Source organism: Meles meles, chromosome 4 (genome assembly GCF_922984935.1).
Source record: "Meles meles chromosome 4, mMelMel3.1 paternal haplotype, whole genome shotgun sequence".
NCBI lineage: Eukaryota > Metazoa > Chordata > Mammalia > Carnivora > Mustelidae > Meles > Meles meles.
Window position 1 is genome coordinate 46,579,893 of NC_060069.1, and position 27,838 is coordinate 46,607,730.

The following is a 27,838-nucleotide window of genomic DNA, read 5'->3' on the forward strand; positions in this document are numbered from 1 at the left end:
ATGTAACACCCCATTCAAGTTATACCAACTGTCCCAATAACATCCAACAACATCCCAATAACATCCTATAGAGCAACAAGATTAGGTTCAGGATTACACACTGCATTTTGTTTTCATTCTTTAGTCTCCTTCAACCTGAAATACTTCCTATTTTGTTTCTCATGATCTTGATACATTTGAAGATTATAGACCAGTTATTCTACAGACTATGCCTCAATTTGGGTTTGTCTAATGTATCTTCATGATTGGATTTAAGTTACACATCCTTTGGTAAAAATATCCAAGAAGTGATGTTTGGCATTTCTTTACTGCATTCCACAAGGTGGGCACACAGTTCTAATTTGACCATTACTGATAATATTAACTTTGACAACCTGATTAAGGTGGTTATTGCCAGGCTTCTCCATTGTAAAGTTACTCTTTTTCCTTTTTTAATTATTTTGTGAGGAGATACTTTGTGTGATTACATAACCACCCCATTCCTCATCACTAATTTTGTTTATCTATATAATCCATTTTATTAATTTATATAATTATCAACTTATGGAATCCCATTTTATTCAGTGGGTTACAGTTAGTATTTGTCATTATTTCTTTCGATACCCCAGTTGTCCTCATTTGGCTAGCGGAAGCCTTCTCAAGCTGGCTTTGCACCTTGCTGACATGTCCTCATCACCCTTCAACCACTTCCTTCTTCTGTCATCTGAGGATGCTCCAGGTTCATCCTAATCTTTTCTTGCTCCAGCTATGGAATCCACCACGTCTCCAAAGAGTCCTGTTTCCTATGTATGACTTCTGTTCTTGACACTAGAAGGGGTAGGCTCTTGTTACATTTCTTTGACCCTCCTAACTCAGGACAATCAGTTGATGAATCTCCAAAGTAAAGTAGTGAAAGGATTTAAAATCGAGCAAGTTTAGTAAGATTGGCAAAAAATACGATTGCACCAAATTTTCCCAAACTCCACGATACTCTACCCCTGTACTATTTTGAAATTGTAGTAAAAGCTTGTTTGACAGTTTTCCCTTCTCTAAATTCCATCAACACATGATATTCTAACTGAATACGCTATATATGAAAAACTCTCATACAAGTAATACAGTAGTTACTGTTAAACCTTTAAAAGTTTTCTGGCTAAAAGGATCCATGACCATATTCCCAAGTGTTACACTAAAGATAAAAAAATATGGAAAAAATACTCCCAAGAGTCTTTTCCAACTAATAGACAACGTCATGGCTCATCTGCTCCTTCAGTGTGAATGATGAAGCTGAGTCACTGGTGAAACACTTGCAAGGACGTTACTTGGTACATTAACACGACCATAATTTTATATGTACAAAAACAGTAAATCATTTCAAGGGAGTCATAAAGTACTTTCTCAGGAAAACGAGTAGGATAATGTAAGACTTGGCTTGACAGGGTACAAATCTGTGTTAGCAATTCACTTTCTTGAAATAATCAAATTGGGCCCGGAAAGTAATGGGGTTATATAAAGCTTTCTTATAAAATATGAGAAAAGACACATTATTTTTAATTACTTAAAATTATATATGCTGGTGAAATACAATGAAGTATCTTGCTGTCTGATAACCATGTCCTGAGGGATACGAAAGAAATTATTTGCACCCCTTGCAACACTGACACACCTCTTTCTGTCACAGCACTAACGGAGCATAAAACTGAAGCAGGGACTTGCAAGTGGTTTTTGAAGTAATTCTCCCAAAGCCCCTCCAAGCAATACAGTAACTACAGGAGTCATTTTTATAAACAAAGGGGCTAAGGCTCTGAGAGATACCCTGCCTAAGGTAACACAGCTAGTGAAAGGCAGTTCACAAACACGGATCTACAAGTTAGCACAATCTTAATTATTCGATAAAGTGACATGAAAGACATTTTAAAAAAAGCAGCAGAAAATGAAAATAAAGGCTAAAATGAGATATGTTTCAAAAAAAAAAAAGATTATTTAAGGGAAGAAGGGACAGCAGAGAGGACAAATGATGAGCTGAGGTAACAGAGAGGAGGCAACGGCGGTGGAGAAGTGCGTTGCTGAGGCACTGGGTGTTAAACAGGAAAACTGCTGGTTTCTCTTAGTTATTTTAGGGAGCATATTGTAGTGACCTAAGTTCAGATTAGAAATGGTTTTCAAATGTGAAGAACTTCTTCCTATTTAGTATCTGCTTTCTCTTAGATATCAGAAAACTCCTAAGACTAAATTTAAGGAAAAATACTTTGTTTCATGAAATTAATGAGGGGTAACTTGTACCAAGGTAAGCTCAAATGGAAGTACCAACCTCAGTATTTTTATTTTTATTTAATATTACTCTTTCACGGAGTGCCTCGGGTTCTCAAGGATCTAAATAAATCTTAATATGCAATCCAAATACCTTAAAGCTAGGAACCGACTAGCGTTCAGAGAGAACCAAATATCCCCCCCACACAAAGCGACAAGGGATCAGAAAGGCCAAGCCAGGTTCGGGGTGGGGGAGTGGTGACGGTAGGGAAAGCCTCATACATCTAGTGTAACTGTTAAAGCCCAATCTGGCAGAAGAGGGTGTTCACGTGGGAGTGCTGGTGGCTTGGCCTAGTAAGTGAGGGGACTATACCTGCAGGAGGGCAGTCCAGTCTGGTGCACAGTACTGGAGCACATGTAGGATGAAGAGGGTGTCCCCCAAAAAAGCATGGCCTGGCTTTGGGTGAGGAGGATGTCCTGCTGCTGGGGAAGAGGTGGGAAGGATGAAGGGGGAAACATCTGGTGCACAGTGACAGAGCATGAGCTCAGTGAAAAGACTGTCAACACAGGGCAAGTTACTGTGGTGTGGCCTGGAGTCGGGTGGTTAGAGCCTGAACTCGTGAAAAGGATGCCTGTGCAACGAAGGGAACAGTGACAATACAGTGCAATGAAGGGAACGTGCACATACATACATACACACACACACACACGAATGCATGCAAAATCTGTTCCCCAGCTCTTTCCATTGAGAGGGTCTGGGAATCGTGATATTCCAATCATAATCAGCGTATCTAGTTTCTAACTCTTGATTTCTAAATACCATTCTCAAAAAAAAAAAAAGAAGAAGCTGGATCAGGGAAAGTACAGGATGACACTTGAAGAGGGTCTGAAAATTAGATGTAGTGATTTATCAGTGTCAAAATCCTGATTTTAATGGTTGCATTATGGTTGCTAGGAGAAAATCCTTGTTTCTAAGAAACACACATTAAAGTACTTGAAAGTGATGGGGATACAGGTCAGCAATTTTTTCTCAAATAGTTCATGGGAAGAAAGTTCTTGTATATACTTTTCTACAGTTTGCAATTAAATGGATGATCCAATAATGGAAATGCGGAAGGAAAAAAGGTAATAAGTGGAGGGCAAGAAGAACTACTTACTGAGGTCTTCAGCCAGCTGAACTCGTTTGCCAGTGAGCAGTTTTACCTTCTTCTCACTATCTTCAGCAAAATCTTCTAATACCTCTTTCACATTTTTCTCTAATCGCCTGACTGTTTAAAGTAAACAAACAAACTTGAAGGGCATCATTTTTATGAATGCACGGGGATGATAAATTAGCAATATTTGGAGAGTAAGTTCCAATTTTTCTCATCATGTTAGATCTATTGAGTTCAGACTTCTCACAGTTATAGGCAGAATCTGTACCTATTACATAGTACATTTATCCAGCAGGAATCTAATACATATTCTCAGAGGAAGTCATATTCTCAGAGGAAGTCATATTCTCAAGTCCTAACACTTTAAAGAAGTGAGGATTTCCCCAAAAAACTTAAGTGATGCTTAGAAGTCCCTTTCTAACAGTTTTTGTGTAATGAAGGAAGACTCCTGGTATGTTTTAACTTCTATCTTTTCCAATTATGATTTATTTTCATTAATATTTTAAGGGCAGATTATAGTTCTCAATTTTTCTAACAAATCTATTTTTACTTTAAAATTTATTTTTAAAGTGTGCATGAGGGGTGGGGAGAGTCAGAGGGAGAGGGAGAGAGAGAATTTCAAACAGATTCAATTTCATGACCCTGAGATCATGACCTGAGCCAAAACCAAGAGTCAGGGACTTAACCAACTCATACACCCAAGTACCCCTAATGAATCTATTTTTAAGGAAGTATTTTGATATCCTTCCATTAAAAAGGAGTTATTACTATTTTTTTGATGTTAGAATTACAAAGCGGTCCCTCTGTGGCTTACCTTCAGTATTTGTAAGTTGCTGCCTCAAAGTATTTGCAGTGATAGCAAGCATGCGCTGTATTCGCCAAAAGAGGACGACATCATTGCATTCCAACTGAAATTTAGGTAATAAGATTACCAGATGCAAATTTAAAATTGAAAACCACAATCATAAACACATATGGCTACTGAAGTTGGTACCCATACCCTAAACTTAAATAAAAAAAACCCCTCATATTTACCTAATACATATATTCCTATTGTAGATATAAGCCACTGAATCTTTTCTATACAGATCCAAGAACATTTGCATGAATTGGCATCAACCCATACTCTCCCGCCCCCCCCCCCCCAAGCAGAGGTTTGTTTTGATTCCAATGACAAAGCAAATAAATTTGGGAAGTAGAGAATTTCATGACATTATACACAAGTAGAAATTCATAGCATATACCCTAAATTTTTATTTAGTTTCAGCTAACATCCATGTTAGCTTAAATATACCCTTAGGTTAACCTCTTTTCTACACTCAAGCCAGTTTTGAAATGCAGCTGTATATAAAGGCAAATTAATGATATGTTTTAAAAGAAGCTTATTCTGTAGAGAGGCCTCCTCAATTCTGCAAAAAACTTGCCACTTTTTACATAGGTATATTTAAATACAAATTTACTTTTAGCTGTAGAAAACACAAAAGCTCTTATTTTAGGGGTCTCAAATAAGGTCACTGAATTTAAAAAGCATTTCTGCTTGTAAGAAAATGCTCAAAATATATCCGTCTGCTGCCACCTAGGGGTTATCCTATGAAACGTGGCATTGAACAAAGTACAACTTTGTACACTCCTTTCAAATAGAGATTTTAATGATATGAAGAAAGAATTACAATATAATACAGGAAAAAGCACAATAAAAATTGTTTTTGCAGTCTTATATCCAAAAGGATTGCTATTTCATACACATGCACACACAACTAAGTATAGAAGAATTGAAAAGATATATATAAATATGTTAACTAAAATTACTTCTAGGACTGGAAATTATAAGTGACTTATTCCTTAATAGGGAATATTTAGCTAGGTGACTATTTCCTTTTGCAATTTTTTTTACACTTGTTTATTGATTTTCACAAGAAGAATTTTCTTTTACATTTGTTTATTGCATTTCCACAAGAAGAATGCATTATTTTCATAAAACATAAAAATGCATTATTTTCTAACATTAAAAAAATTTTTAATTTTGTTTATTGGTTTACTAGAGAGAGAGTGAGAGAGAGAGCACAAGCAGGGGGGGTGGCAGATGGAGAGGCAGGAGCAGACTGCCTGCTGAGCAGAGAGCCCAAAGTGGGTCTTCATCACTGAACTCTGAGTTCATGACCTGAGCTGAAGGCAGACACTTAACTGAGCCACCCAGCTGACCCAAGAAGTTAATTCTTAAAAAAAAATTTAAAAAGTGGTTTGGAGCCCATTATCTGCATACAAAATTTTATAGTGTGTAAAATATAAACTGGAAATACCTTAGAAAAGACAGGAGTTAGGTTATTTTTCATAAATCACACTTACTTTCCCCAGTATATCAAAGGATTTAAAACTAATGCAGAAGCTATAGTTCACTTTTAAGCATCTAAATAACAATCACTAAAAGCATTTCCCCTTGTTTTTGGACACCTTACCTCAGAATCTACAAAATGCCTTTGGTAGTAGTAAAAGCCTCTCCGACAAAGGTTACAATGGTTTAGAGCTGTTTTTAAGAAGTGTCTTCTATAAACTTGGTGCCAAGTATCCTTAATCTAAAATGAAAAAAGAAAACAAAAAAACAGAGTTACTGTACACTCTGTAGGTTAACCAAACACATTCTGAAAAGTCATCCAAAGAGTTTACTTACAAAAAAAAATAATTAAAACTAATGGTAATATTATTATTCTAACCAACATTTTTATCCATTAAAAATATTTTAAGACAAAGATTAGATTTACCACTACTCTGACCCTTACCAGTTTATGTATTTCCAAATATGCAGTGTTTTTTAACAAGTGTTGTTATTATATTCATATAATCATCCTGTAGAGTAGATAGGGTTGAGATTATCATCTCCCCTAGTTAGAGGTAATGAACCCCCAGGAAAAAGGGGAGGTGAGCCTAATCTAAGGACAGTTAGGACTAGGAAGCGGATCTCAGACCATGTCCATCAATGTAACAATATCTCCTTCTTGATTACTTCATTTCATTGTTACCACAGCAAAATGACCCCCGCTAATGTCATTACTATGTAGTGTTCAAGGTTCTTTGACATCATTATCTTTTCTGAGCATGACAGTAATAATGTTAAGTAGGCAAAACAAATATCACCAACACTATATGGCAGATGAGGAAAGTTGAAGCTCAAATAGATTATATTAGTTACTAAAGGTACTATTACTAATGAATGGAGTCAAACTGTGCTAGAATTCACACCTCTGATATCTAGCCCATCTGCTATTCTTGTCATTATATTTTGCTAACTATTTCATAGCTTCATAAAGTATCCTGAACAAAATGTCTCTTGGAAAAAACCAGAGATTTTCCTGCTCAGAAAAAGAAATTAAGATATATAGTCAGTCCATATCTTAATACGTGGACAAAGTCCAAATGTGGATAAATTTAATTTATAGTCAACTAGTAGTTCCATGTAATCATTAGTTTTAATTTCATTTTTAATTTATAAATAATGCTAGATAAAGCATTTTATCTCCTTTCTTTTCTTGTTTTGACCTCTGGTGGAATTTATATATTAAGTATACTTATTTCTCAAGTGCAGAAACATAAATAGTAGATAGTCTCTGAAAGAATTAATGGGTGGCTCTGATATTTCTTGTATGATTATTTTTCTCCTTAGAATTATTTTTCTAATTGTGTTTCACTTAACTTAAGCTAATATTAAAATGAAATTTCGGCCCCTTACACTCTAACTGGGGCACAAAGGCCCAGAGAGTTATTTTTTAAAATTTTCCCAAATAAGCATCACGAAGGTAAGTAAAACACAGTCTGAACTATATTTATTTTTATTCTCATATTTATTATGAATGAGGAAAATGAGAGAGAACCCTAAGGCACTATCCAGTTTAATAAGACTGTAACATTTCTATTTTTTCTCAACCTACTCATACCTGATTAAGGTACACTGGACTGAGAAAATACAAATAAAAAAGAACTGTATTGAAGTAGAACTTGTATTTTGCAACCTGAAGCAGTGGAGTGGGGTGTGGAGATGTGGGTGGGCTTCACCCCCTCCTGCCAGAGCTCCTTGCTGAACCTGCCTAGGTACGTCACTTTTTCAAGTCTCAATCTCCTCACTTACAAATTAAAGCATTATGTTTAAGAAAGCAATACCAAGAATAAATCTCTGCTCTGTACACAGTCAAAATGACTGTTCTTACACTCATTTTTAGAGCCAACAAAAGTACACATGACCAAGGTCAAATCAAGCAGTTAAATACCCAAATAACATGTGAGAAATAGTCACATTTCACCACAAGAAACAAAGATTAAGGAAGCAAGTTCATGTTAATCAGCAATATGTATTACCAAGCTTGGGTCCACTTCTACTCCTCGGGATTCGAGGTTCTTACGGACCGTAGTTATCTCATCACTCGCCAGATAGGCTGGGTGCTCCTCATTACACTTCAACATCTTCTCCAATTCATTCTTGGTTTCATTGTGGACAAACTTTAAATTGTTTAAAAGAGGACTGTATTTTAGATGGTTCATCCTTTGGCACACTTATAAAAAATTTTAATAAATATATTGCTATTGCACAACAGGGGACACAAGCGCCACACAAGAAACAAAAAAGAACATAGTATCCTGGCTTATGAATACATAACAACGGGCTGGACTTAGGTGAGGCAAAAAGAAAAAAAGCCTTATCTGTTACATGTTTTACTTTTGCTGAAATGTTTTATTGTCAAAGTTACAGTACCAGGTACCTTACTTCTTGACCTTAGTGTGGAATATCAGTCTAGGAAAAAGGACCCTGAATACACGGGAAGAGATAATGTTTTATTAATGCCTCGTATCTAAGAACTAGAGGACTATAAGGACTTGCACCTGCTGACATGTTTCTTTCCAGATAAATATTAAATACACAGTTGGGATTTTTAAAAAATGTCTGTTCATTAAAAATTGTGCTTTAGACTGCTTCTGCAAGGTGCTTATCCTCCCCCTTTTTTAAAGGTTTAATTTTTATTTATTTATTTATTTATTTATTTGAGTGCCAGAACAAGCAAGCATGAGAGACAAAGCAGGAAAGAGAGAGCACAAGCAGGGGAAGGGCAGAGGGAGAGGGAGAAGCAGACTCCTGGCTAAGCAGGGAACCTGATGTGGGGCTCCATCCCTGGACCCTGGGATCATGACCTGAGCCAAAGGCAGACGCTTAACCCACTCAGTCACCCAAGTACACCTAAGATTTTATTTTTAAGTAATCTCTACACCCAACATGGGGCTTGAGCTTACAACCCCGAGATCAAGGGTAGCACCTCTACGGACTGAGCCAGTCAGGCACCCCAAGGTGGCTATTCTTTTTTTTTTTTAAAGATTTCTTATTTATTTATTTGACAGAGAGAGATCACAAGTAGGCAGAGAGGCAGGCAGAGTGAGAGGGAAGCAGGCTCCCTGCCGAGCAGAGAGCCCGATGCAGGACTCGATCCCAGGACCCTGAGATCATGACCTGAGCCGAAGGCAGCAGCTTAAGCCACTGAGCCACCCAGGTGCCCCGGTGCCTATTATTCTTAAATGTACTTCCAATTCCTTCTCTATAATTGTTCAGTCTGATGACCAAAGGAGGAAAACACATACTAGGGATAAATCTGAAAATAAGACTCATGCAGTGTCAAATTATGTTTATTCTTTTTCTTCAATCCTTTCAAAATTGCATAGTAAAAGAAACTAGCTTCATATTCACCAATTATTCTCAACAAACTACTACCACCGACAGCACTTTGCCCCTATTTAAGTATAGAAGAATAAGATGTAAATGTAAACAACTGGCTTATAAATGAAACTACTAATTAATATTCTCCTAACACATGACACTTTTTAAGAGCTATTACTTAATGAAGAGAATTTTACAGTTTCCTTAAACATCTGCTCGTGGTCTGAAGAAAGAAGGAAATCTCTAAGTTAGATAATGTTCCCTAACTCTTGTCCTGTTTTCATTTCTGTCTGTCCACCTATCCCCTGACCACAGTGGGTCTTCACGAGAACACTACTCTCCCATCCATCCTGAAGATGATCTCCACAATTCAGCTCCGACAGGGAGAGAATGTTTCGATGGGATGGATTTTTCCCTAGATAACTAACGAAAATGTAGTAACATAAAAGAACAAAACAGTTTTCAGAGCATAGACGTCTCATCTTTAACTAGGACAATCTTAAAATTTTCTGCTAAATCAGTCATTCAAAAAGACAGAAGGAATTGTTACACAACCACTGAAACTTGCAGTGTGAGCCTTGGGTATAGTCTCAACCTCTTCCAGAATCTGTTTCTCATAGTAGTCTCTAGGAATGAGGTCTAGAATAGTGGCTTTCAACAGGGAGCAGGAGGGATAAAAAGGTTAGAGAATGAGAACTTGGTTCAGTGAATCTGACAGGAGGGGATTTCTTCTGAAACAGAAAATGAAACATAACACATACAAATACCTTCCCAGGCGGTCCTGATGCCCCTGCCCCTACACTTCCAGTTACAGCCTCTGTTCTAAAGTCAGTCTGGGTCTTACGCATGCTGTCCTGAAACCCTGAGACGGCTCTTCTCTGAAGGTTTTCCACATTCCTCTCCTAGGCGACAGATCCCTGCATTAATCTAAAACTAATTCTTCTCCTTTCTTGTAGGGATCCCATATGGTTTCAAATTCCCGAGAAAATAAGTTACGACTAAGAATTATTTCTCTCTGACAGTGACTGACCAAAGCACATTTGCCACTAGTTGCTGAGGCAAGCTGCCATCATTGATTATTCTGGGGACTTCAGGCCTAATTGCCCATTAGCCATGATGGTCAGACATCATTTTCCTTCCAAGTTTACCTGCCTCATCCCTGTGCTTTTCAATCAATTTTTCTTCTAGTCTTAAAATCAGAAACCTCTGATGGATCTCCTAAAACTTCTGACAGACTTCGTCCTCTCAACCCATGTGTCAAGAGAGATAACTGATGCTCCCTGAAAACATGCATGATCCAAACACTAACTGTCCACTTCCTTGGCTTCTCTCCAGTCCCTTAATGACTCATTTTTCCAAAAGAATCCTTTCAGGAAAAAGAGAAGAGGAAGACTGTCCCTTCACTTTTTTAAGACAAATTGGAACTCACATCGGACAGCTTATGAAACAAAAAAATGGATGAAACTAAAAAAAAGAAAAGAAAAAAAAATATATATGTATGTATTGGGTGTTGATTATATAACTTAATTCTGTATTTAAGATGAGAACAAAAATATAAGAAAACAGGAATGACATGGTATTTGGTAATTTTCCATTTTTAAAATTTTTTCTCTTGATATTTCCGTATCTTGGCCTCCTTTCTCTAATTACATGGATTTAAAGACTGAAGGAAAGAAAGAAGATTGGATTCCACCTCTTTTTCTTATTCATTACTTCCTTCACTTACGTATTTTCATTCTTATACCCTCTTTTCTCTCTTTAGTTTGAGGAATGAACATAAGAATGAGATGTGGTATAAAACTGATTGCGAGTTAGCAAAAGAAGCCCTACGGATAAGGAATAAAAAGAGGGTTGAGGATAGGGACTTGAATGATCTGTACATCTTCCCTCCATTCATTTGTCGTTATTTATACTTGCTTTTACTGTTTTATTCTTCTGAAGTGCTCATTAAGTATTTACTGAATGAACAAATTCTATAGTTCCTCTTCCTATCTGAAAATTTATACCATTTTGGGAATACAACAGCAAAATAACAGAAAAATACAGAGGTAACTGATATCAGATGAGGTTTAAAAAAAAAAAGTCACTATAGCTTTTATTCTAATCATATTCACTCTACATCCTCTGAAATCCCTGTCATTTTTTATTTCTGTTCATAATTTTAATTTTCGCTTTACCTCAAACAGGGAACCGAAATGAACAAAGTAATCTACCACAAAAGTGCCGGTCATGGTTCATTTCCCCTTCCTTTTAATAACACAGCTACTTCACTTAAAAAAAAAAAAACAAAAACCTAAAAAACCCCTCCAAAGCAACTTTCTTTTGTAGTTTTCTATTTATTCTAAAGATTCATTATAGTTTAGAAAGGCTGATGTAAAACATTTGAAATTATTAAGCTTGGTCTGGAGGCATGGAAAACCTGTATTTTAATATCTGAATTAAAATAAATGAAATTATATCATAACACAGAGATATGTTTGTTTTAACCTGTTCTTGTGTCCGGTTCTTCCAGTACAACCACCTCTTTTTCCAATCTGGACCTATCATGTTTTCAATTGCGTTTTCAGCTAGAAAAATTAAAAAACTTTTTTTAATTCATCAAGAATTTGATCATTTACCAAGTACATAAATTATAACTAATAATAGTCTTATTTTCTTAACTATTTCCGACTGCTATCTCAATATAAAGTCAGCGGAAATAAATGAAAAGATTACATGATTGATATGGTACATATAGAAGAAATAATTTAATTATATGTGTTTATAATCTATGAAAGGTACAGTTGCTTGCAAAGATCCTATAAACATAGAGTCAAACACTAAAATAGTCTTCAATTTTAGTTTTTTAAGAATATGAGTACATATAAACGTGTCCAGTTTATTTAGTATTTTCAGTAGTTACTAAGCAGTTGACTGAAAAATCTCACAAAAATATTTAATTATAGTATTTACCACAAAGACTATGAAATGTCGGTTTCATTTATTTTTTAAAAACTTTTTTTTTTTAAAGATTTTATTTATTTATTTGACAGAGATCACAAGTAGGCGGAGGCAGGCAGAGAAAGGAAGGGAAGCAGGCTCCCTGCTGAGCAGAGAGCCCGATGTGGGGCTCCATCCCAGCACCCTGGGATCATGACCTGAACTGAAGGCAGAGGCTTTAACCCACTGAGCCACGCAGGCACCCTGAAAAACTTTTTTTATTAAAAACAAATGTTCATCAAGTTGACTTAACTCCTTCACCACTGGGAATACTCAGAACTCAATAACCTGTGTCCCTACTTACTATCTTTGAGACGAGCTTGAAGAGCTTCTTCCATAAAATAAATAGCTGCATCCCACTGCTGTTTATCAGATATGGAACGATCTTCTAAAGCATTGTGTTGAATAACCCTCTGAAATGACAAGGAAAGAGAAACAGCTAATTTGATTGATGCCTTATCTTTTTTTTTTCAAACATTTAATTTATTTATTTGACAGAGACAGAGAGATCGCAAGCAGGCAGAGAGGCAGGCAGAGAGAGAGGGGGAAGCAGGCTCCCCTCAGAGCAGAGCCTGAAGGCATAGGGGAGCCTGGGTGGCTCAGTGGGTTAAGCCCGGGCTTCGGCTCAGGTCATGATCCCAGGACCCTGAGATCATGACCTAAGCTGAAGGCAGAGGCTTAATCCATTGAGCCACCCAGGCACCCCTATGCCTTATCATCTTAGTAATTTTATTCAAATACATAGCTTATCAAATATACAAAATAACAGCTACACCTAAAATATAAATGTAGCTCCCACGCAAATACAGGAGGTCCTACTATCTATTTGTCAGCTTTCTGACAAAAAGTGAAGACTTTTTCCTATACCAAATTAAATGATCTATGTCTAAGATAGAGACATATCATACATGTAACTACATAAAATCTGACTAGAACCCTAGTACTCGAGAGTTAATGATTCAGATCTTCGCTACTCTCCTTTTTGTCATATGATCTGTATGTCTCATCTTCAAAAAAGAGAAAAACAACCTGTCTCACTGTTAACATCACTGAAAAGTATAAAAGAGAGAAGCTTAAAAGGTCTGGACAACTATAAGCAAACGTGAGTTATTATAAGAAAATTGATTTCTAAATTTTATAATTTTTGAATGAATGAATGAATGAAAAAGGACACTCGCAGGAAGCTAGTCTCAAAGGCATTTAACAAGAATGAATACAGCTTTCAAACACAAAGACAAACCCTTGTTTAAAAATAAACTGTAATTACAACCAGCCCCCAGTGAAATATGCATTTTTCTAGAAAACTGTTCTATCTTATCTTTCAAAGGTACCTCTTTGGAATTGTCTGAGCCCAGCAGGAGCTTATTAACAAGGTTTATGGTGATGTGAACGTTTTACATAACAAAAGATCTGTTGGAGGCGAAGGATTTGGTGAAGGTCAAGAGCCAGGCTTTGTAATTAGAGCAGGGCTTGAGTCTGAGCTTTGCTAAGGACAGTAGTAAAACTGCTTAAGAACTAAATAAAATAGTGCTTAGAAAATATAGAGTTTCTGGCACCTTTTAATCATTCAACATGTGGTAATTAGCATTATTTTAGGAGTCTAATATTTTGTGACTCAAATCCACTGAAAAGCAATGCATCTAATACCTTTCATTACCCCCAAGGGTAAAAATGAGAAGCAGCTATCCTCTGAGCCATCTGTGGTTCAGGCTCATGTAATGGCTAGTCTACAACAATTTGTGAAAGTTTAAAGAAGGCTTTTTACTGCGAAATTTGACTTTTCTCTGAAATGACAGCCATGAAAGAAATAGCAGAGAATTGTTAAAGGGCTCATTACGGACAGTTAAACTATTTCTTTTCCTCATTATTTTAAATGCAGATCCTAAATGAAATAGTCATATAGAAACAACTTCCTATAAAAAGGGTATAAATTTGAGAAATTATATAAAACTGTGAGGATGACACTGTAATATAATTATATTACATTATAATAGAATAATCAAATTATATAATACATAGTAATATATAATTACATATAACTATATATCTGTAAGTATATATATATATATGTAATATAATATAATAATCAAATGACATACCAAGCTGTCCTCTGCAAAATCATTCCACTTGTGGCGTTTAATACTTTCTTCCTTAACAGCCTCTTTAAGTTTATCAAATATGTCATCATGCTCTTTCCCTTTTGGTTCTGTCATGAAGCGGGAAAATTCTTCTTGTAGGGTCTCCCAAGCAACCTAGATTTAAAAGAAAAAAAGCTATATTTATACTACATACTTTAATATGTAACATGACAAAGACGTGAATTTAAGCCAAACGGATGTAATAAGTCAGCTTGTCACAAAACACATATGAAACCACAATTTTTTTTTTTAAAGGCAGCAAATACAAACTCTGGCCTAGATATCTCACACTGGTAGCTGGTAGGATAGAGCCGGTGTCCTGACATTTTTTCCTAGACATAGTGTTTTAAATTTTAAAAAATTAGTAGCCAACACTAAAAATAGACTTCATATAAAACCTGTGTTTCCAGCCTCTCTCTTGAATGACAGCACTGTACCAGCGTTCCCATACAACACTAGCTGCAGCTGAACTGGGGCTACCCCCTTGAGATAGGTTTGCACTCCAACCAGCCACCACACTTAGTTCACTTAATTATTTCATTCTGTATAACATGTGAGTTTGCCTGCTTCTTCCATACTGTAGAAAGTTTAAAATGTCATAATAATTTATCTTCTTCACATCATTGTGAAGATCCAGTCTTCAAATCTTTGCCTTTATGCAAATATATGAACCAACGCATCAATACCTTCAATCATATTGAATATTACTTATACCACATAAGTAATATTCAACTTATATTAATAACTAACTCATAATTACCTGGCCAGTGAAAGGAAGAGCATAGTGTCCAAAGTAACTAAGAACTAAATCTACTTAGGATTAAGTGGGCTAGTTGATGTTGTATTTTTTATTTAGCCCTCTTCATTTTAAACATTAAGAAATCAGAGCATAAACAACGTGACCGTCCAAAAATGCCCAGTGAGGTGTGAGAATCTGTATTTCCTGACTGTTCAGCAGATTTACCTCTTTCTGCCACACACAGCCATGAAGGGAGAAAGCATCAGGAAACAGAATGACCATTTCCCAGCTAAGCCTTAGGCAGTGACAATATCCTACCTAGGGACAGGGCCCAGACAGATGTCAAGGCCAGCTGTGAGAAGAGCTAGTGGAGTGGTGGCAGCAGCCCCCTAGTTATTTGAAGTACATGTGTCGAGAACTGACAGGCGTCAGCTCTGTGCAGCTTTGGAAGAACAGCTGTCAGTTCTTAGAAAGCTTAAAGAAGCTGAGAAAAGAGGTGAAGAAGCCAGGAGCAGAGCAGGACAGGAAAGGGGGAAACACACCCGAATAATTAAAAAGTTGAAATTTTCTCTTTAAGAAAATGAAAAATAAAATTATCTTTAACACTGATTCTAATTTTGTGAGCAACCTCACACAGAGGCACAGGAAACGCTGAGTCTTTGCTAGAATAATCATTCTTCAGAGTAACACGTATGGCAGATCAACTTAGATAATAGCAGCTGGCACTAACTGTGCAGTTACTGTGAGCCAGGTATGTCTAAATATTTTACATGTTACATACATTTACGTATCATTTACTTTTTTTTTTTTTAAAGATTTTATTTATTTATTTGACAGGCAGAGATCACAAGTAGGTACAGTGGCAGGCAGAGGGAGGGGGAGAAGCAGGCTCCCCGCTGAGCAGAGAGCCCCATGCTAGGCTCCATCCCAGGACCCTGGGATCATGACCTGAGCCGAAGGCAGAGGCACCCACTGAGCCACCCAGGCACCCCACATATCATTTAGCTCTTATAACAATCTGTGAGGTAGGCAACATGACCATCCCTAACGTACAGACAAAAAAAAGCTTAAGCAACCAGTCCAAGGCTCACACAGCTACTAAGTGGGAGACCATGTGTAACAGAAAAGCATTCTTCAAGGTACTTTCTTTTAATTCCTAGTCTAACCTTCTGGCAGGACCCAAACTAAGGAAATGATTAAGTACAACTGAGCTCTGCAGAAAATCAATAAATGAAATGTTTTATCCATTAAACATTTTCCATATGAAATCCTTAACCATAGAAAAAGCTAAAAGCATTTCACATTCGAGCAAATTTTGCTGGTTTTGTTATATGCTATCTTTGGAAAAGAACAAATACCCTCAGGCTACCACCATACCAATTAGTAAATTTTTATAATGGCAGTCACCAGTAGTAGCATTAAGGTTAATCCCACCACAGAGAGGAGGAGTACAGAATAAATGGAGCATAATGACCCAAAGGAGAGACAATGGCTGTGATGGGAATAAAACCTAAAGTTCACAGCTCCTACTCCCTTCAGATAATGCTTCTTACCCATTTAATTAAATTATATCCTAACCTCTACTGCTTTATTAGGAAGCTGTTTATCAGTCCACTGTTTAAGCTTGATATCCACTGTTGTATTAAAAGTCCCTGAATTCATGGTCTGTGCAGCTGGAAGATAGATGTTTTCAATCACATGAGTTGATACTCTTTCCCATAAAGACTGCTGAAGGATTTCTTCCCTAAAATTAAAAAAAAAAAGTTTCAAAAACACCAAAATTTAAACATAACCTTGTTTTCAAAAACAGCTTTATTGAAGCATCACTCACTTATAATAGATTGCACATATTTAAAATGTTGACAAAATGAACACACCTGTGTGAATCACCATAATCAACATAATGAACTCCATCGTCTCCAAAAGTTTTAGCCATTGTATCCACTTTATTACTAGAGATTAGCTTTATTTTCTAGAACTGTACATAAATGCAACCATACAGCATACTCCTATTTTGTCTGTCTTCTTTTACTCAGCATATTTTGAGATTCATCCACACTGTTGTGTTTATCAATGTTTCACTTCTTTTTACTGCTGAGTAGTATTCCACTATATGAATCTGTTTATCTATTTACCTGTTAATGGACATCTGGGTTGCTTCCCATTACTGGCTATTCCAAATAAAGTTGCTACAAGCATTCACTGCATGGGCACATACTGCTGCTCCTCTTGGGTAAAACATCTAAGATTGGAATAGCTGTATCATATGGCAATTATACAAATAACTTTTTATGGTACTGCCAAAACTGTTTTTCAAAATGGTTGAAATAGTTTACATTCCCACCAGACAGTATGAGAGTTCTAGATGCTCTACATGTTGCCACCATTTGATATGGTCAGTCATTCTGCCAGGTTTACAGTGGTATCTCACTGTGGTTTTCTTCTGCACTTCCCTAATAGTTAATACTTCTGAGCATCTTTTCAAGGGCTTATTTGCCTAATATTAATACATACTTTGTATGTATTGATGGTGAAGGGCAGTCCAAGTCTGAGAACTTCTTGGTATAATTTTAATAATTTATCAGACCACAGCACACAGCACAGAGATGTTATTGGATATTGCTACATAAAACTGTCCAACACATCACGATAAATAAAGGTAACAATGTAAAAGATGGATAATCGAGTTGAGAATCCTTCCTGCCTTAAAGACATCTTAGAAGAACAAAGATCTCTAAACAAGAAAAAGACAACTATTTCAATCAAGGAAAAAACTGAACTCTTAAGAAAATATTTATTTGGCTTCTCCCAAACTAATTTCTACTATAAGATAATACTACACATAAAAAACATTCTGCTTACCCAAAGTGGTCAGTCTTTTTTTTTTTTTTTAATATTTTATTCATTTACTTGACAGACAGAGATCACAAGTAGACAGAGAGGCAGGCAGAGAGAGAGGAAGGGAAGCAGGCTCCATGCTGAGCAGAGAGCCTGTTGTGGGGCCCGATCCCAGGACCCTGAGATCATGACCTGAGCTGAAGGCAGAGGCCTTAACCCACCGAGCCACCCAGGCGCCCCCAAAGTGGTCAGTCTTAAGAGTAACCTCAACCTGCTACTACGCAGCCACAAAGCTCAGGGTAGCAGAAACAGCTGACCAAGGGCCAAGTTGCAATTTTCTTGGTTGAGAAGTGTCAACACTCCCTTCTATCCAAACTCCTCATATTCACTCAACATCTTGTGTAAAAACAAGTTTACTGAGTCAATAAGGTTAGCTGCTGGTTTCCCCTTGCTAACTTTCAGGTCTGTTTTCAGTGACAACCAGAACACCAAAGAGTTAGTGTAAGGAGGTAAGGATATACCACAGGGGACCGGAAGGATAAAGTTAATTTAGTCAGTGTTAATGACAGATAGTGACAGGGAGATTTTTAGGAGCAAACTGGAAAAATAAAGCTTCTAAGGGTCTCTTATTCATTAATTCCAAATTAATTCATATTCATATAACTTTAAACACAAATTCAAGATTTCTGAAGGATGAACAAAAGGCCAGGATCCAACCTCTCACCATCAAGCTTTTTGCTGCTCCAGTCTCAGAACAGACATGGTCTGTCATCTCTTCCCTGGAGTCTGGGCCAAGAATTGACATCTCAGATACCCTCTCAAGGAAATAGTAACAAAATTCCAGACCATCAAATCCTGACAAGTTTATGGTAACTTTCTTACAGGAGGTCTCTTTCCAATTCACCACAGGTAGCTGCTGTCACCTATCCTCACCCCCCAATCCTCACCTCCCCTTTCACCACCAAGCTGTTGTCCTCTGTCCACATTCCGCCTGCTCCCCTGCCTTCATCATCATCATGTTTACTGTGCCCTCTACACTCTGTTCTGTAACAAACAAACCACTTTACATTCTCACTCTTTGCCTGTTCCTTATATCCTCAAACCTTTCCTGGCTCTCCCTTCCAGACAGTGGTTGTCCTTACATTCTGCTGACTGGAAGCTGCTCACAGTTAGGAAGTGGAAGCCATGTTCTCCTCACCCCACAATCTTTCTTCTGGACCATTAGTCCTCAACTCTCATGCAAAAATCCCTGTGCTGAGGCCAGCTCATGTGCTTACACTGTCTGCCACCCTGACATGCACCCTTACTTACATTTCCTAACATGTTATGTGACTGTAGACTTCTCTATTCTACATTTTGCCATCATCTAGGGAAAATTCCACAAATACACAAAATATAACTTTAACATTATAGTTCTACTTATTCCCCTCATTATCTCCAGGAACTTTACCTCTGTTTTACTCCATTTTAATGAAAAAACTTTTCAAAATGGAAATTTCTTGTTTTAAAGCAGAGGACTCACTCTATAATTTCCACTAATATAGAAAATATAAGAAGTCCTCCATAATTCCTTTTTCAGTAGTATAATTCACAGCTTAATTTATCAATAAAAACATTTAATGCTTGCATAAATATTTGTGTGTTTACATAGGTGGATCATATTACACAGACTGATTTATAAATACTTTTTAAAAGTTAAAAGCATATTATACAATTTTCCATGTCAACATCTTATATTTTTTCTTTTTCTTTTTTTTTTTATTATATATAAAGATTTTATTTATTTATTTGACAGAGATCACAAGTAGGCAGAGAGACAGGCAGACAGGAAGAAGCAGGCTCCCCGCAAAGCAAAGAGCCTGATGCGGGGCTCGATTCCAGGACCCTGAGATCATGACCCAAGCTGAAGGCAGAGGCTTTAACCCATGAGCCACCCAGGTGCCCCAACATCTTGTATTTTTCAACGGCATCACAGTATTCCACTCTATGAATAAATCAAATATGTTAATTCAAAGAGAAAACACAAGTTTTCAATTTTTTTACACTTATAAGTAAAACAACAGTGAAGCTTCTTATGTGTTCACCTTTGTCAAATATATCTTTATTCCTACAAATTCACAGCAATGTAATGACTGGATAAAAATGTACTCACTGTTTAACTAATTTTTCTATTACCTATACATCCAATCACTAAATCCTATCAATTCCACCTTCTAGGTAACTTCTCAGATATTTCAAAACTGTCTCCTCTTCTCCATCTGCACAACCACTATTCAAGTTCGAGCCACCATCACCTCTCAGCTACATAATTTCAACAGCCAACTGTCTCTTTGCTCACTTCCCTCTTCTTCGTAACATTCCACTTTTCCTAGTACGAAGATCTTTCTAAAACGCAAATCTGCCCTAAAGTTATTCAGTGGCCTTCAGTGCTCATGGGATACATTCCAAGCTTCTGAACAAGGCTTATATGGCCCTTGTTTGTATCTACTGTTTTATCTCCTGCTACTCACCTCCCCTATGCTAAAGCCATAGGTAACAGTCTTCAGCTACTTTTGTCACCTTGCTTGCTCTCACCTCCTGGGTTCTGCAATTTTCTGTCACTGCCTTTACCTAACACCTTTTACCCATTAAATCTAGAATTATGATATCAGAAATTTTTTAAATTCCTCAGCTCTGAGTTAGAGAACTCGACTGTGCATTCCCATTTTCCTTTCACTCTTTTAAAAAAATAAACTTAACATTTTTAACCAAAAGTTATATGCATACCATCATACCATTTTTTAAAAAGTGTATTTCTATCAATATAGCCAGCTACCCTTCTAAATGACTATGAGAAACATATAAAACTATAATAATGGTCACCTAATGTTAATGGTATACCAGTATCTCCTGCTTAATATTTGTAATCAATTCCTGATGATGAGGTATATTACGTGAAATTGCTGGGAGCCTATTTCTGCCTATAATGCATCATATGTCAAATATAAACCCCTAACAAATTTTTTTAAAACACAGTTACAGTACAGTAGAATGCCTATAAGTAAATTATAAACAATCAAATTTGGGACATAAATACTTGTAACACTGCTTCCAGATCACAAAGTATAGATCAAGTAGTCTTGGTAATTAAATAACTAATATCTTAGTCAACCCTAAAATATCGCATAAGGCATATGCAACAGTAACAAAAAATACTACTTAGGACAGTAACAACTATGTCGCAAAAATAAAATGCTTTGGGTAAAATGCAGTTGAATTCAGTGTGGTATGAACACTTCCAATTAGGAACTGCTGTTTTGATCTATGTTTGTGTTAAGCTACAGAGTCCAGGGGGGAAAAAAAAAAGCTGATGAAAAAATATAGAATCATCTGATCCAGCAGCTCACAGAATAAATCTCTAGCAGCCATATGTCCTATTTCTTTCCCTTGCCTTATCAGTAGGCAGCCTGGAAATACAGGCTTCTCATCCCTTCACAATTCCCTTCAGCCACCTGTGTGTTAAATAAATGACATCTGTATCCATTGCTCACTTTAGTGCAGGCATACAAAATTACCCATTTCATGATGATGACAGAAATTTACAGAGGCACCATATTTTCCCCCCATAAACAGCATTATTAGTTATAATAGTTTACAAATCACTTTTCATGTACATTATCCTCATACAACCTAGTACCATAAGTAGTATTCACTCTTTGTGTGCACATGTGTGCATGTGTTTGTGTACACACACACATAATATCTTGCAATTTCAAAAGCTAATTGGCTTACAGAAAGCCATAGAACTGGCTTAAAATACAAATAATAACAAACATAAGCTGGACTGTGTATATAAACCTGATTAATCAATCAACAAGTATAGATAAGATCAAGAATCCTTTTGGGGATAGGAGAAGAGACTGGAAACAGACCAACTTTGGCTCCTTGAAGAGGAAAAAGGACACTGATGTGGGGAAACTAACAATACTAAATAAACTAATAATACTGAATATTAAATTCAAATTTAAGGACTGGATATACTCTCTAGGCTCAATCTGGATCTTCAGCTGAGCAAACAGAAGAACAGAAAATATTTAGTTCTAGTCCAAGAACGATAAATTCTTAAAAACACTATAGACTTCATTAGAAAGATAATTCATGTACAAGGAATTTGTTAATTAAAATATGATCACCCCCCCAAAAAAAAATCAAGGCTATTTATACACACCTTGCCTGAGGTACAAGAACCTATTTCGGTTTCAGTGCCCTATTCCAACAAATTTAAGAGTGCCAAAATTCACTTAAACATAAATAGAAGGTGACAATAAATAAATAAGCACCAATTGTTCTTACTCAGAAATGAGAACTTGAAAATACATACTCTTTTCCCTTTACAAATTAGTTTTCACTATAGTTTTGTTCTCTGTGATTAATCTAACAAGAAAACCAGGTTTTTAAAATTTATTTTCTTATTTAAATTCAGTTAAATAACATATAGTATATTATGAGTTTCAGAGACAGAGATCAGTGATCATTCTATCACCCTGTGCTCATTATATCACGTGCCCTCCTTAATGTCCACCACCCAGTTCCCCCATCTCTCCACCCACCGCCCCTCCAGTTTGATTCCTATGATTAGGAGTCTCTTATGGTTTGTCTCCCTCTCTGACTTTGCTTTGTTTTATTTCTCCCTCCCTTTCCCTATAAGAATAACCAGTTTTGATAGACTAATCTTTATATAAAACACAACTTAATATAACTTTTGCCTAAATGACTTGACAGAAATCAAAATTTTTACAAGGTAAAAAGAAGTCCAAGACAAATTAAGATTTAAAAAGACCATGCAGAAAGCAATTTTTCAGAATACCTTTTCTGAAAGATACTTAATAAATATATAATTTATTATATTTAAGACTGACCACTTTCAGTAAGCAGAATGTTTTTTGTATGTTGTAGTATTATCTTACAGTAGAAATTAGTTTGGGAGAAGCCATACAAATATTTTCCTGAGAGTTCAGTTGAAATAGCCTTTTTTAAAAAATTAGTTAGACTACAATAGTAGTTAGATTTTGCAAAAAGAAATACTTTTATGCTATTTACTGTTTGGAGGGATGAGCCAAGGCTACAATAAATCACTGATCTATCAATCTAAATTTTAATATTTTGTTATAATCCATATAGTAAAATCTTTGAGAAAAGGTCAAATACTCACCAATGTTTTGGTGTAACCTGGCTCAGACTGATAACTTCATCGAGGATTTCATTTTTTGCTTTTTCAAATAGTTCATTCTAGGTAATATAGATAACAAGTAAGTAAGATTTTCATAAGATTAATCTGCCCTAATGTGAATTTCAGAGATAACTAAAAAGAAGGCCTCTGACAGGCTAGTAGGGTTAGATTACATCTGAAGCATGCATGACCAGCAAGTAATGTTCTTCTCTCCTACTCTTTTTTAGGAATACCAGTAGCCAGATAAGAACAAAGACATGGACACAGACGTCTATCTTATTCACTCAATTCTGAGTGTATTTTTTCATGTAACAAATGTTACATGAAAATATCAATACATATTAATTTAGTCTATTAGCGTTAGTAAACTGATGCAGTGTTTTACAACAGATAGCATTTTAAAATCAAAGAAAACCAATATTTAAGTCCCACTAAATTAGAGTATATTTCTCCATGGTAAATACTGAAAAGGTAAAAAAGTTGATGTATAATTTTTAAAAGTTTACATTACACATATATTAATTCTATTAAGACCTTTAAAGAAATGTTCTTCACTTTTTCAGAAAACATTTTTAAACACTTGCTTTAGCATCTTATGATCTAAAATTATTTTTTAATATTGTGTGCTAAATAATTTAAATTATTATAGAAGAGAGAACTGCACTCTGGCATTTATACAGAGACTGTATACTTGCAGCTCTAAATTAGTAATGCTATGGTCAAAACCAAAGCAGTTTGGCTTACCAGACTTTGCTCATCAACATAAATTCTGTTAGAGCAAAATATTAAACAAGCCATATGCAAAATACATGAGGCACACAAACATTACCCGGTCAAGTTCTCGCAGGCGAGGATAGTTATTCTTCCACTCAGTTTCAAGGTTAAAACGTGTTGCTAAGGAAGAAGGAAAGATGTTCCAGTTTCAGTCAGGATTCTCTTTCTATCCAGCTGCAGTGGTTAAAGGTGATCTCACTTATCTCTGTACTAACTGAATTTCTGGTGTGTATCTACGGCTCCTGAGTATTCTGGCTCTCAACATCTCAGAATCTCACTATTGCAACAGTTTTCCAAACCAATCTTCTTGACTTGCTTCTCCTCTTCAATCCACACAGCACAGAGCTGAAACAGCTTAGTACAGCTGCTAAGGCATGGACTCTGGAGTCACATCACAACGATTCAAATCCTGGGTCTATTATTTATTGTGTGTGATACTGAGTGCCTCACTTTAGGTAAGCTACCCTGGTGTCCCAGTTTCCTCTTCTGTAAAATGGGAACAATAACAATACTCATAGGGTTGCTGAGGGACTAAGCAGGTAGAATTCCCAAGTGGGAAAAGGGAAGGAAAGTATACTCCCATCAAATGAAACTATGGATACAAAGCCACAGAGCAGGAAAGTGTGGGCTTCAGGAACTAGGACAACAGAGCTGAAGCAGAGGCTGCTCTGCCTCCAACACCATTCCCCTCTTCCCCCTGAAACAGAGGAATCTGAGGAATCAGGGGAATCTCTAGTTTACAAAGCTTTCCCCTAAACACTACTGCAAACTTTTCACTCTGTTTAAACTCTGCAAAGTGCTCCTTGCGAGGTTTCCTCTGAAGGAGAAAGTGTTTTTGAACAACTGAAAATTTCTATTCTTCCCATTTTCCACATGCTAGCTAATAGACAATGAGCTAAAAAGCAACTGTTTAGGGAATAAAGAATCTGCTGGATACCTAGGACTGCCAACTAAAGAAATGTCTGAAGTTGTTAACTTACCTTTGAAACTATCAGCCTGTTGCTCAACTGACTCTCGTACCATTTTCCAAAAGCAGTCTGAAACAGCTAGGCTTAAATTTCTTGTAGTCACTTGGTGTGCCTTCAGCATGCTTGTCCTATTAAAAAATAACAAAAGCTATGTACATAAAAATGGCAAAAAGGACAACACTCTCACCAGGTTTGAAAATGTGCTTGTTATAATATGAGAATAGTGACTCTCACATTTTATACTGGTGCTGTTCAATAAAATCTTCTATGATGCAGAAAATGTCCTCTGTCTGAGCTACCCACATGGGAGCTACTAACCGCATGGGGTATTTGAATCCTTGGAATGTATGGCTGGCATGACTGAGGAACAGAAGTCTAAATTTCCTTGAAGTTAACTAATTCAAATTTAAATAACCACCTGAGGCTAGTGCCTATCATGTTGGACAGCTAAGTTCCATATACTTGTCAGCTCCAGTACCCCCAGATAATACTCAAGACTATGTTTTCAAGAGCTATCTTGACTTACTATACTAATACAGATGCAAATATATGTTGTCATTTTTAGACAATCTCTATATAAGGTTTTAATATAATTCAGTTGTCCCTTAACTCTTCCTTTTTGTTTCTCTGTCTGGCTCTTATTTTCTGTTAATTTCTGTCAATATTTACTTAGGGATATCCCTTTGACAGCCCCATCCCTACTCCAACTTTCCCCAATACTGAAAGAGAACCAAATATGTGTACTCAAAATGTAACTGTTGAGGACACTTGGCTGGTTCAGCATGTAACTCTTTTTTTTAAAAAAGATTTTAAAAGATTTTATTTATTTAAGGATGCCTGGCTCAGTTGGTTAACTGTCTGACTCTTGGTTTCTGCTCAGGTCATGATCTTGGGGTCATTAGATTGAGCCTGATATTGGGCTCTGTGCTCAGCACAAAGTCTGCTTGTCTCTTTCCCTCTGATCCTCCCCCTGCTTGCCCCGCTCTCTCTCAAATAATACATAAAATTTTGAAACACTAAAACAATATGTTATTTATTTATTTATTGAGAGAGAGTGTGCGCATGGGTGCAAGCAGGGGGAGGGGCAGGGGGAAGACAGAGAGAATCTCAAGCAGACTCCCCACTAAGTGCAAAGCCCAACACAGGGTTCAATCCCACAACCCTGAGATCCTGAACTCCAAAATCAAGAGTCAGATGCTGAACCGACTGACCCCTTGGTAGGGCACTCTGGTAGGGCAGGCGAATCTTTTTTTTTTTTTGATTTATTTATTTATTTATTTATGTTACAGAGAGAGAGAGATCACAAATAGGCAGAAAGGCGAGAGGCAGGCAGAGAGAGAGAGACAGAGGAGGAAGCAGGCTCCCTAGCGAGCAGAGAACCGGATGCAGGGCTCGATCCCAGGACCCTGGGATCATGACCAGAGCCCAAGGCAGAGGCTTTAACCCACTGAGCCACCCAGGCGCCCCCTAGGGCAGGCGAAGCTTATTTTGAGTTTGATACCCACATCAGGGGCAGAGTTTACTTACTTACTTATGAGAGAAAAAAAAAAAGAAGAAAAGAGAAAAGAAGAAAAAAAAGAGAGAGAGAGAGAGAGAGAGAAAGAAAGAAAATAAATATAAAATACAAGATGGGTTTCTTTAAAAGATAAATAAAAATGTTAAGTACTGATTTTTAAATATCACTTCATAAGTAAAACTAAAGAGGTGTCTGTGTTATCTTTCAGTGCCCACAGTCCAAGGGGCAGTTTATCACACGAGCATGTGTTGTACCAGGTGATAAGCTGTTTCTCATTCTGAGTAGCTTGAGGACTTGCCTTTTAGATAGAGATCGCTATTTGGGAAAAATTCTGGAAATCCAATGTTAAACTAACAGCTATAAAACAAACTTTTAAGTGAAAACAGTTTAAGCTACTTCCTCAGTATAAAATTTTAAAATATTTAAACCATATACCTACTTTAGGAGTTTTGAATTTTGAAAAAATTCTTCTTCATATTCTCTTATAGCTTCAATGCTTTCAGAGCTATTTCCTAGGGAAAGATGATGGAGGTCTAAGAAAATTAATTTTATTTGAAAACAAGAAAAACTTATGTAATAATTATGTAATAATCCCTCTTTCCATACCTTTTCCTGTTACAACAGCAAAATAACCCAGAGCTTTCATTGGGAAGAGTTTTCCTTCAATAATCTGCTGAATCTATTTTTAAAAGTGGGAAATAAATGTGAGATATATGCTTACGTAATTTTTTAAAGCACAACAGACTATTCGAAAAGAAAATTTAATAACGCTGCATACATATATGTTCAGTGAAATATATAAATCTGTACAAAAGTATTAAAATGGTTCTCAATTGCTATTTGTGGGAAAAATGTGAATATATTTAATTTTACTACACTAAAAGATATATTATTAAGACCTAAGATGCATTGGTAAAACCTGGAATGATGTGCAGTGGAGTCAGGCCTTAGTTCAATTTCAATTCCACCACTTACTAGCTACGAGGCCTGAAGAAGCTACTTACTTTTTTAATATTTTTTTTTTAAGATTTTATTTATTTATTTGACAGAGATTACAAGTAGGCAGAGAGGCAGGCAGAGAGAGAGAGAGGAGGAAGCAGGCTCCATGCTGAGCAGAGAGCCCAATGCGGGGCTCAATCCCAGGACCCTGGGACCATGACCCCAGCCGAAGTCAGAAGCTTTAACCCACGGAGCCACCCAGGCGCCCCGCTATTTACTTTTTTCAAAATGACTGTTGAGAAGATTCTCTGCGGCACTACAATACGTACCACAGTGCCAGGTATGCAGAGGCACTCTGATAAATGGCAGCTGCAATGATTATTTCCTTATACTCTTCTTCAAATAAATTCTAACCAAGGTGGACTGTCTTATATTACTTTCAAAAATACTGGGATCCATTGGCTCTCATCTCTTTTAGGGTCAAAAACCTTTTTCTAAATGTAGTAAAAACTATAAACTCTGTCCCCATAAAAATGCATAAATGCATAGAGATCCATCATTCACACAACTGAAGTTTCTGCTCCCAGAAGCCCATTCACATTAACACTGCAGTAAGAATCACTCCTCCAAGACAAGTTACACCCTGAGCTAATGCTGTCTCTT

At 36.6% G+C, this 27,838-nt stretch overlaps 1 protein-coding gene across 5 annotated transcripts in view; it reads right to left on the bottom strand.

The window, feature by feature from the left end:
* Positions 1–27,838, bottom strand: part of OPA1 (OPA1 mitochondrial dynamin like GTPase) — a 91,201-nt gene that overhangs the window by 24,550 nt on the left and 38,813 nt on the right. For 4 of the 5 annotated variants that reach the window (XM_046002094.1, XM_046002096.1, XM_046002097.1 and 1 more), the window contains 13 exons: positions 26,843–26,915; positions 26,676–26,748; positions 24,733–24,848; positions 23,808–23,872; positions 22,961–23,037; positions 16,510–16,675; positions 14,154–14,306; positions 12,359–12,467; positions 11,563–11,642; positions 7,731–7,871; positions 5,840–5,956; positions 4,198–4,291; positions 3,387–3,497 (listed from right to left, as the gene is read on the bottom strand). In XM_046002094.1, coding sequence (XP_045858050.1) covers positions 3,387–3,497; positions 4,198–4,291; positions 5,840–5,956; positions 7,731–7,871; positions 11,563–11,642; positions 12,359–12,467; positions 14,154–14,306; positions 16,510–16,675; positions 22,961–23,037; positions 23,808–23,872; positions 24,733–24,848; positions 26,676–26,748; positions 26,843–26,915 — 1,375 coding nt within the window. Of the gene's footprint in view, positions 1–3,382; positions 3,498–4,197; positions 4,292–5,839; positions 5,957–7,730; positions 7,872–11,562; positions 11,643–12,358; positions 12,468–14,153; positions 14,307–16,509; positions 16,676–22,960; positions 23,038–23,807; positions 23,873–24,732; positions 24,849–26,675; positions 26,749–26,842; positions 26,916–27,838 lie in introns of all 5 variants that reach the window. The other variant, XM_046002095.1, reaches the window with a different exon arrangement.